The 11,033-nt window shown below is 39.2% G+C and overlaps 1 protein-coding gene across 1 annotated transcript; it reads left to right on the forward strand.

The window, feature by feature from the left end:
* Nucleotides 1-1,654: 1,654 nt before the first annotated feature.
* Nucleotides 1,655-10,516, forward strand: afg3l1 (AFG3-like AAA ATPase 1). Its single transcript, XM_072671841.1, has 16 exons — nucleotides 1,655-1,951; nucleotides 2,854-2,950; nucleotides 3,041-3,132; nucleotides 3,284-3,433; nucleotides 3,710-3,781; nucleotides 3,981-4,105; nucleotides 4,280-4,547; nucleotides 5,075-5,212; nucleotides 5,731-5,884; nucleotides 6,005-6,112; nucleotides 6,234-6,359; nucleotides 7,041-7,151; nucleotides 7,271-7,386; nucleotides 7,553-7,753; nucleotides 7,845-8,039; nucleotides 8,161-10,516. Exons 1-16 carry the CDS (start codon nucleotides 1,817-1,819, stop codon nucleotides 8,383-8,385), a joined length of 2,313 nt encoding a protein of 770 aa, XP_072527942.1. The 5' UTR covers nucleotides 1,655-1,816; the 3' UTR covers nucleotides 8,386-10,516.
* The last annotated feature ends 517 nt before the right edge of the window (nucleotides 10,517-11,033 follow it).

Below are 11,033 nucleotides of genomic sequence, written 5' to 3' on the forward strand. Positions count from 1 at the left end.
GAGGTACCTTTTGACCGTGTGTATGTAGAATTTATAAAAACAGCCCCACAGAAAGAAGAGTTTAAAGATACAATTTCAAAGGTCCAGTATTGCCGTGGCACTGCCTTGCCATGGTAATGATGAGTGTATGTAAACTTCCTATCAGACTTGTAATTGTCCAGTTACGTTTGAGCCAGTAAAAACGGTATTTAGAAAAAAGGCCAAACATTTAATGATCATTTTTGTTAACCCCTCAAAGCAAAAAGTTGATGCTTCCATCACATTTCGATTGCTTCATTTCAAAAGGTGTACCACTGAGTGGTGTACAGAAGCACAATTACAAAAAGGGTTCAAATACTAACCTGCCTATATATGCAGTTTTGGGGATTAGGGGTTCTATTTCTGTAGAATTAGTTTAGTAGCAAATACTGTTGCCTGTTTATTTTTTTTTTTGTTTGTTTGTTTTTTTGGTCTAATAAAAGATGTGTTCCAAATCTGTGGTGGTCACATAACTACCCTATTGCACTCATTCATATTTTCTCATGGGAACACTGGAGGCAGTTAAATGACTTGCACAAAAGGAATAAACACTCTTTGTGAGAGTGTGAGTTTATTTCATGCTCCCATGCAAGTGAAGCGCAATCAGGGCCAGCAGGATGTAATGGAGCTGTCCAGCTCAGAGCTCTGCAGGTTGGGTAAGGTCTCCTTCACATGCACATCAAAAACAGATTAATAATGAAATAATAGTTTAATAGAATATAATCCAACACCCCCCCACCCCCCCAGTCTCATCTATCATTTTAATGCCAATTCAGCAATATATATGCATTAAAATGAGTGCTATTAAGCAGAAGATTGTGTTTCATATTGTGCTGGATATCTGAGGAAAAGACAGAAACTCTTCTTCAAAGAAAAATTTCTCATGATTTATGGGGATGAAGTGTCAACTACTTTAGATGTGCTTCTAGGTGTTTTTTTTTTTTTTTTTTTTTCTTAGTGTGTTCGGTCATCAAGGCTAAAATGTCCAGGACGGTGGTCCAAGTCTAGAGATGATCCTCAGTTATGACATAATTCCCCTCCTGCACGGTTTACTACACTGTAATCCTCTGTTGAGTTTCATCAGCAGGTTGGTACTGCGATTCAGAACACCATCAGCCAATCACCGATCAGCACTGATTCGCGAGGGTAAACGACCGATCGGGGAGGGTCCTAAACCCAGCTGAACGCTCCCTCAGTTATCCAAAACACTCGGCGTTAAAAGGAAGCGATATTTGTTCACTTTACCTTTTTGTAAAATCAGCGTACCTGTATTTTTTTTTTATTATTACTACACAGAATCATAACGTGGTAAACTTTTAAAGTCCAGCGCCGTTATATTAAGAAACGAAGGGCAAGTGCGCAGGGGAAGTGTGCCAAGCTTCTTTCGGAGATACTGCCTCGGTTAGTGAAGGACCCTGAGTTGGACCGTTGTGCCTGTTGTATAAATATGGGATCGTCTTTGCCCACTCTGTCACACATTATTACATTATTACATTAACACACATTAATCAGTCATATTAAATAACAATCTTTAATAATATACAATTATCTTTAATAATTGTATATGTATCGATAAACTGTTTGTGGTCTAAAGGCTGCACGTTACACAATTGACTTCAGGCGATTTCCACGGACACCTTGAAACTCGTGCTGCCATTTCACCTTCTTTTCTGCTGTTGGTGATCTTGCAGTCTGTTGTACAGCTGTATGCTCATGTTTAGAGGACTCTCTGGGGAAAGCTGCTTTCAGGTTAGCTAGTTGAGCTGAAGAGGAGGGCGGCGGCAGCGGCGGCAGGAGAATGGCTCTAATGTTAGGGCTGCTCTCAGCGGCTGCTTGGCCTGCCCGGCTGGGAGTGAGGAGTTTACAGCGCTGCTTAGGCAACACTGCTGTCAGGAGACTCTCCTCTCCGTGCTTCAGAGGAGTAAGCTACAGGGTAAGGTTCACAGTATCAGTGTCTTATTTTGCAGTGCTGATCTGTAATATGCCCATATGCTCTGCTAAATATACGCTTAGCTAATGTTTATTTAGCTAATACATGCATTGTGTTGGTTTTGGATATGTAACTGGACCACCTGGCTTAGTCATGATGACTAGGCAACTGGATTACCAGTTGTAGTGGGATCAGGATGTTCAGCAGTGGGCTGAACATCACTGTCAGTTATATGTTCAAATAAAATAAAATATATATATAAAAAAAAAAACATATGAACAATTATTAATCTCGTATTTTGACGTGTTGTGACGTTCCTCCCTGGAGGATAGCCAGTAAATACACTTACCATCAAACTCTAGTTGATCTAATCAGTCCTTCATTAAGTGACTCAGGAGAGCTGCTGGTGGAACTCAACTCATCCATCCAGTGGCTGGAGTTCACATAGAGATCACCAACCAGATCTTCTGCTATGTTCTCCTAACCAGCATCTCAGTAACTTCACTGATCAACAGCACATTCTGACTAGTGGATTTATGCTTAGTCAAGAGTTTTTTTTTTTACCGCATAAACATGCAGTTGAGGTAAACAGTCACCGAATCTCATTGGGAGGCATTGCGTCTGCCCTGCTCTACAGGTTATTCCAAGACCCACCTCTTCTGAGAATACTTGGGCGAATAGTAGTGTGGTCGCCTTATTGACGTGTGCTTAGTAGTGTCTAAGCTTAGAGGTATCTTTGAATTACTAGTCTATTCAAACTAGCTGAGGTTATTCTTGGGTAAATAGCAAAGCACTTTTGTAAGTCGCTCTGAATAAGAATAAAAATAAATGCAAATAGTTCTGAAACTAGTACTGTATGTGTTCTTGTTCTTGTCTTCATCTGTAACGATTTCTGTCTCCCCCAGGGCCTTTATTCACTGAATCACCTTAAACCACTGTCATCTGTAAATAACTTTTTGTCTCCATCCATACTCAACCATTACTCCAGTGAGGCTTCCAAAGGTAAAGTATTGACTTACTTAAAATCTGAAGACTTCAGAGTTGTGCTCTCACATTTCATAGAATTGCACTGATTACCTCTTTTTCGTTTAGACAGTAAAGCGAGTGGACCTGAAAATCAACCAAGTGGAGGCGAAGGGGGGAAAAAAGGAGGGAAGAGGAATTGGAAAAGTCGTTTGGGACAGGTTTGTTCCTGGGAGTAAGACTCTAATGAGACAGTGAGATGGATCATTTCATGTATCGACCCATGTGGCAGTTAGGTTTACCCAGTTTCTGTACATGATATCTTTTGATTTGGTAACATCAGGAGGCCCTTGTGGTTTCTCCTCAACTCAGGGCGACGTGCCGTGGGATGATAAAGATTTCCGCTATGTGTTGATCACGTTGGGAGGCATTGCGTCTGTCCTGCTCTACCGTTTATTTCAAGACCGAAGTGAAGAGATCACATGGAAAGAATTTGTCTATCACTACCTGGGCAGAGAACTAGTAAGAAAATGACCCGTCATTTATTTAAGTTTGTCTTTCATCAGCACCAGTTGCTTAATGTGACAGTTAAGATGTGATATATCACTATTTAATGATTTCATTGTTTTCTTCTTTACTTTCCATTAAAATCAGTGCTGTGACTATTATTTACCATTTATTATTATTATTATTATTATTATTATTGTTGTTGTTGTTATTGTTATTCATATTATTATTAATGATAATATATTTTAATTTTAATACATCTAATGCATTTATTTGTCTTGTTTTCTTTAGGTGTACCGTTTGGATGTTGTGAACAACCAATTTGTCAATGTTGTCCTAGTACGGAATGCAGATGTCCCAAATGTAAGTTGCATTGGTAACTTCATAAGCAGTATTCAAGATAATGTGCTCGTAAAAGATTACAGCAAGTTGATTGGAGAATCATCTTTTAATTTAAATATTTACTGGAAATGCATGAGGAAGTCTTGAATTTTGAAAGTATTGTCTGGACAAAGAAAAATACTTTTACAATAAAGTTCTCTTATCTTTTATCCCCTGCCAGAAACATGTGTGGTTTAACATTGGAAGTGTTGAAATATTTGAGAGGCATCTGGAGGCTGCCCACTATGAACTTGGTCTGGAGCCATCAAAGAGAGTACCAGTACTGTACAAATCAGAGCCTTCTTGGTAAGATTCCTCTAAGGAAACCTTTACTGCCATCTGTGGGTTGCACACTGAATTGATTCTCTTCAGTCTTAGTTGACCACCTGTTGGGCATTTGTCTAGGACTAGGAAGAACAGCCATGATCCCAATGTGCATAGATAAGCCTGAGTCTTATTCAGTGTTTATGTCTCCTTCAGGATTTTTCTCAATAGCCTTCTTCCTACTGTGTTGCTGCTTGGTTTTTTGATGTACATACTACGACGCGGGGCAATGGGACGTGGTATGGGGGGTGGCAGATGGCCTTTCGGCATGAATGGCTCCACTGCTAAGGTGATTGAAGACAACATAGAAGTGAAGTTTAAGGATGTAGCGGGATGTGAGGAGGCAAAACTGGAGATCCTGGAGTTTGTCAACTTTTTGAAGAACCCACAGCAGTACCAGGACCTTGGTGCTAAGATCCCTAAGGTGAGTACGTCTTTTGTCATGTAGATAAAACATGTAGAGTAGATTTTTTTTTTTTTTTTAAACTGCTATCCAAATACTGAGTACTGTGATTTTTACTCAAAACATGCTGCACTCCATTCAATTAAATAGGACTGATTACACTGTTTGTTAGGGAATGAAGTTAATCAGCATACCTTAAGCACTGACTATATCCACAGTATATAGCATATTGTGTACCATGAAAACATTTATCAGGATACAATAAAATATTGTCATATTGCCCAACCCTATTTGACAGTTCGATGACACATTGCTGGTTAGATAGGGTAAGTCAAGCTGGTTGCTAGGGTATGTGTATCATATCTTTATATTACTCTGTTCCTGAGTTATGAAGCCTGGAATACCAGTGGTCAGGCATCACAGTACCAATTGATTGGTACTGTGGATCAGCCTAATTATCTGATACCTGATCCAGCTAGTTTTGTTGATATCCGATGGTATTTTCTTGAAGAGTGTTTCCTATGAATTGATATGCTCTGTGTTTGTAGGGTGCTGTGCTGTCAGGCCCACCAGGTACAGGAAAGACTCTGCTAGCCAAAGCCACTGCTGGAGAGGCAAACGTTCCCTTTATTTCGGTCAGTGGGTCTGAGTTCCAGGAAATGTTTGTGGGAATTGGACCAGCAAGAGTGAGTCCAAGTTTTGTTTGTTTGTTTGTTTTCCTCTTCTTCAGATCAATAGCAATCCTGGGGACAAATCACTGCATGCTCCCATGTTTGTGTAGTGGGATTTAGTGATGAGGTTTTCTACGGGTGTAAGAAAATATTGCAATATAATTTTTGCAATACTGTATTGATCCTAAAAAAAAAAAAAACGTATTTACATTCAAAGATTGGTGTCACACAGTGGTTCACTTAAAATAATTGAATGTACAGTTTAAAGAAGGGTTTTGTGAATCTGTCATTCTCTAAGTGGGCCTTTTTCCCCCTCTGTGCTCAGGCTACAGGACTGGAAGGAGAATAAACCCTTTTTTTATTTTAACCAAATTAGTGTAGAAACAACTACAGCAATTTCTCACCTCCAGTTCAGCATGTGATTATTTCTGGGAGACTGTTTTAACAAGACTTTTTGTCAGCGATTGTAAAATGTTAAATGTCCTCTGCATGTCTCTTCTGTTATGTCATTTGACCCAAAAATTGTTCTTCAGGTGAGGGACTTGTTTGCTAAGGCCAAGAAGCATGCCCCCTGCATCCTTTTCATAGATGAGATTGATGCAGTTGGCCGGAAGAGAGGTGGAGGGAACTTTGGGGGAAATAGTGAACAGGAGAACACCCTCAACCAGCTGCTTGTGGAGATGGACGGTATGTGCAGTGCTGCAGGAATTGACTAATGGAGGCCTGATTTAAGTCGTCTTTTTTATAATTGTCCTTTTTCCCCTCTTCAAGTCATGTAATTCTCAGGCATTTTTGGGTTACCCATAGGTTTTAACACCAGGTCAAATGTCGTGGTCTTGGCTGGCACAAACAGACCTGACGTCTTGGACCCTGCTTTGATGCGACCTGGTAGATTTGATCGACAGATTTACATAGGTTTGAAGCTCTTCTTTTGTAATGAAATACCGGTGTTCTTTCCTTTTATGTCATACTTAATGTTGAGTTGATTAGGCAAGTTCTGGCATTCAACCTCAGGGATAATGTGTAAATTCTACAGGTCATCCTGATATAAAAGGCAGAGCCGCTATCTTTAAGGTACACTTGAGGCCTATTAAACTGGACCCAGGTCTGGACCGAGATGCCATCGCTAGAAAAATGGCTGCTTCTACCCCTGGATTTACAGGTGATGCAGAAATCTTGGCCAGAATGTACTATATGTCTTGTATTTTAGATATACGTACATATGTATGTGTGTGTGTGTGTGTGTGTGTGTGTGTGCGCGCACATATTGTCACGCAAAAACCTGACAGTTGTTTTTTACATTGTTAAAATTTAATGACGACGGACCAATGGAAATTCTTCAAAATTACTTAATCTTTTAAAATTGGCTTCATGTTGAAAGCTTAATGTTGGTTTTTTTTTCTTCATTTTGGAGATGCAAGGTTTTTGCATGACCGCAACAGAAAAGCTACTGTATTTAAATCCTGCCTTTTTAAATTTCAAATCAAATCCAAGTGAATGAATCTGCACTTCTTTTATTGAACATAAATATTTTATTTTAAAATAGCTGTCAGACAGAATCTTACATCACTTAGTGAGTCACACATCACCCCATTCCTCACCATGCTTGTTATTAAAGCATTTCTAAATTCCCAACTGGCTCTTCTGAAGACCATTTTTAAACTGTTCGTATTGAGATTGATGAAAGTGTTCTGCAAATGGAGTGAAATGCCCATATGCCAGTTATGGAGACATTGTGCATTTATACTGGCTTTACTGAGGATGGTCTGGTTTGTGTGTTAATGATAGAATCAGTATATAATGACTAAGGTGCTTACTGTGCTTCTCTGTTATTGCCCCTCAGGAGCTGACATTGCAAATGTGTGTAATGAAGCAGCACTCATCGCTGCCAGGCATCTCAGTGAAGCTGTAAATGCCAAACACTTTGAGCAGGCTATTGACAGAGTGATTGGAGGTGAGTCTTAAGCTCAGCACCCTGTCTTACACCTTGCAGGTACCATATTAGACTGATTGCTTGTGTGCACCAGCTTTCTTCTATTTATTATGTGTGTGTGTGTGTGTTCTTTACTGCAGGCCTGGAAAAGAAATCTCAGGTTTTGCAGCCCACTGAGAAGAAGACTGTGTCATACCATGAGGCTGGACATGCTGTAGTTGGCTGGTTCCTTGAGCATGCTGACCCACTACTCAAAGTATATTATGAGATTCATTAATGTACTTTAAATGTAGCAGTATGTGGTGTTTTAAACTAGCTGTAAATATGCAGTAGTTCATTGGTAAAGCTACCTACAACACCACTTTTACCACTCATTTACCTTTTGTTACACATACCAATGGCCTTTGTACTGTGTGTCTCAGGTGTCCATTATTCCACGTGGGAAGGGACTAGGCTATGCCCAGTACCTTCCAAAAGAACAGTACCTGTATACTCGGGAGCAGCTGTTTGACAGGATGTGTATGATGCTGGGTGGCCGTGTGGCTGAACACGTCTTCTTTGGAAGAATCACCACTGGAGCTCAGGACGACCTGAAGAAGGTCACCCAGTCAGCTTATGCGCAGGTGTGGACAGCATGGGCACCCAGGCTTTCTCTGTTTTGGCCTTGGTTGAGTTCTCCCTTCTTATGTCTTTCTCTTATTCTGTGTGCTACAGATAGTGCAGTTTGGAATGAGCGATAAGGTGGGGCAAGTGTCATTTGATCTACCAAATCAGGGTGAGATGGCTTCAGAGAAACCCTACAGCGAGGCCACAGCAGAGCTGATTGATGAAGAGGTCAGAGAGCTGGTGGACTGTGCTTACCAGAGGACTCTGAAACTCCTCACTGAAAAACGGGACCTAGTTGACATGGTAAGAATACATTTTAAAAATCATGTTATATGGTTGAATTAGAAATCATGCTCAAAAAGTAGAAAATGCATATTTTTCTTCTGGCTGAGTTTCTTCTGGGTTTGTGCCGTTCTGTTTGCAGGTAGGACAGCGTCTCCTGGAAAAGGAGGTACTGGACAAAGCTGACATGTTGGAGCTGCTAGGTCCCAGGCCGTTTGAGGAGAAGTCTACCTACGAAGAATTTGTGGAGGGAACAGGCAGCTTTGAGGAGGACACAAGCCTACCAGAGGGACTAAAAAACTGGAACCAGAAGAGGGGGGAGAGCCAAGAGGAGGCATCTATCTCACAAGAGAAAGTGGCAGCTTAAAGCCTCTATCTCACCCCCAACAGCAGAATGTGATGTAAAGCAGGTTTGCCTTTGTGTGACTGCATTTCACATTTGCATAAAATGTGAATACAGGGCTTCTAAACAATATTTCAGATGCCTTAACCATCAGTACTGGTGGAAGAAACTATGCCCAGTACACTGTATAACCTGGTATCAAAGTCTGTACACTTTCCACCTTTCAATTCAGCTACACCACCTGTTATTTATTTTTATTTTTTTTGTTACATTATGGACTGATGACCCTTTGTGAAAGGGGCAGAGATGGTGCTGTGTATTTGTACTGTCTGTTCTGAAAATAATGTTTTGACAAATTTGTACATTACAAATGTTGCTTATTTAGTTAAATGTGTTTGTTCCCCAAAACAAATGGGAAACTGGTTTTAATTCAGTGTATAATAATGAAATTTGATATCATTATATCAGTCTCATGGTATCTTTCAAACATCATAATAAAAAGTGGCAATTCTCACCAAAGCATAAAGTTCTCACATCTATAGTCATGAAAAAATCTTTCAGAAGTAAGTAACACCTGAATAGAATCAGAAAACATGAATACTAAGCACACCATTGGTTTTAAAACTAAAAAAAAATAATGAAAATGAACAAATGATTCTGACGTAAGCAGGAAGCGAAACGCAAAATGCAAGATGGCTACTTTCTTTACACTTTTTATTATTTAACTGTTTGTGCCGCATACATGCAGCACTATATTGACCAGTACAGTTAACACCTTTATAATGCCTTGTCTGGCTGCCTATGCTCAGCCTAAACAAGCTTCAGTTAACAAGCTAAACACATCAGCCCCTAAAGTCCATACAAAACCCTAGAGAAGTTTACCATATCAGTCTAGTATCATCAATGCATTGAGTGCCACTCAAATTCTGTAGTAAATACAAAATTCTGCTGTTGACATATAAAGCTCTAAATTGTTGTACCCCTCATTTCCTGTTGAACACAAGATGGAGTCTTATTAGTATATTTAGAATTATGAAAACAAATTTGGAATAATCTTCCAGCCATTGTTCAGGTCTTCGCTGAAAATTTACTTGTTTAGTCAAGATTTTGGTAATTAGTTTTCCAATTAGATAAAAGGTGCAGATCGATCTGGGAGTATATAGGCATAGAGATTACATTTTATTTATTTATTTTTTATTTTATTTTATTTTACATTTCTGTTACAGTGAATAGCTACGTAGGTAAAATATGACCTGATTTTCCAAAAAACACATGTTTTTGATATTTTAAGCAAGATTATATTTTCATTTGTATCTTTTACAGTTTAAAAATAACAAAAAAGGAGAAGAGATGCTGGTGCTACAGTCGCATGTCTCTGGCTCTCTGTTTCTGTTGCATTACTGTCTGATTTGATACTGGATTAAGAACAACTTAACTGACTTAACTGACCAAAAAGCCTCACATGCATTCTCCACTCATTCCTGTTAAGACTGAGCACAGACTCTTACTCTTACTACTCTTACTCTTGCACAGACTCTTACTAAAACCATAATTACTAATTATTATTGTTGTTGTTATAATAATAATAATAATTATACTTAGGTCTGATCTCTGTTCGTCCTGATGACACCTGTGCATTAATCTCTGGCTTTAAGCATTTTAATCTGAGAACGCCTGTGTAATATTAGACTCACCTATTTATTAGTGTTGTATTACTCTATAATCCTTAACCATGACTTTGTGTGTTTTGTTGTTATTGTTGTTCTATCCAGTGTCAATCAGATGAGGATGGGTTCCCATTTTGAGTCATGGTTCCTTCTTCTCAGTCTTGGGCATTTTTTTTGTTTGTTTGTTTGTTTTTTAAACTTGCCACTGTCACCACTGGCTTACTCACTTTGGGTTCAGCCTTGGATTTCTGTGAAGCTGCTTTGTGACAACATCCATTGTTAAAAGCTCTACGTATATAACCTTGACCTGACTTTCCCCAACCCCACATTATAACCGACATCAGGGCCTGATTTGAAAATTGTAAAATGTAAAATTGTAAATTAATAGCATTATGCTATTTATTTATTCAGCATATCAAATTAGTCAAGCGAATCTATGTACAACTGCAATATGTATTTTCAAAAATAAATGTTTTAATTTTTTTTTTTATCTGAATGATCTGTATTTGATGCTAAACAACAAAAAAGCATTCTTTACCCCTTACAACAATTCATAACCTCTCAGTAGTGTGTAAATCTACCACCCTCCCTTGAAGCTTTGAAATTTGACCATTGTTACCACCTTATCAAACCTCGTCCTTATAGAATGCGCCACCATGGATGTGCCTAAATGTACCATTATACGCCCCAAACCCAGCCATAACGGCTTCTCTGTGTCAGCACAAGTAGGGCACAGCCAGAATGATTTATCACAGGCTCACTCTATCTAAGCCTCTCTCTCCATGAAACTGATGCCCTGCTCATCAGGGAGACTCCCATTTTAGATTGTGGACACAGTGTAGATTGCACTAGAATCAGTGTTGTCCAGAGTGCTGAGAGATCATGAAGAATGAAGATCAGGGAAAACACAATTCTATATTCTTAAAACATCTCAGCAAAATTAAGACCAATACTTGTGTGAGTGTTTGCTGGATGCTGCAAAGCCTGATGCACCTCTAACAATAT

The sequence above is a fragment of the Salminus brasiliensis genome, chromosome 2 (genome assembly GCF_030463535.1).
Source record: "Salminus brasiliensis chromosome 2, fSalBra1.hap2, whole genome shotgun sequence".
In the NCBI taxonomy this organism is placed as follows: domain Eukaryota; kingdom Metazoa; phylum Chordata; class Actinopteri; order Characiformes; family Bryconidae; genus Salminus; species Salminus brasiliensis.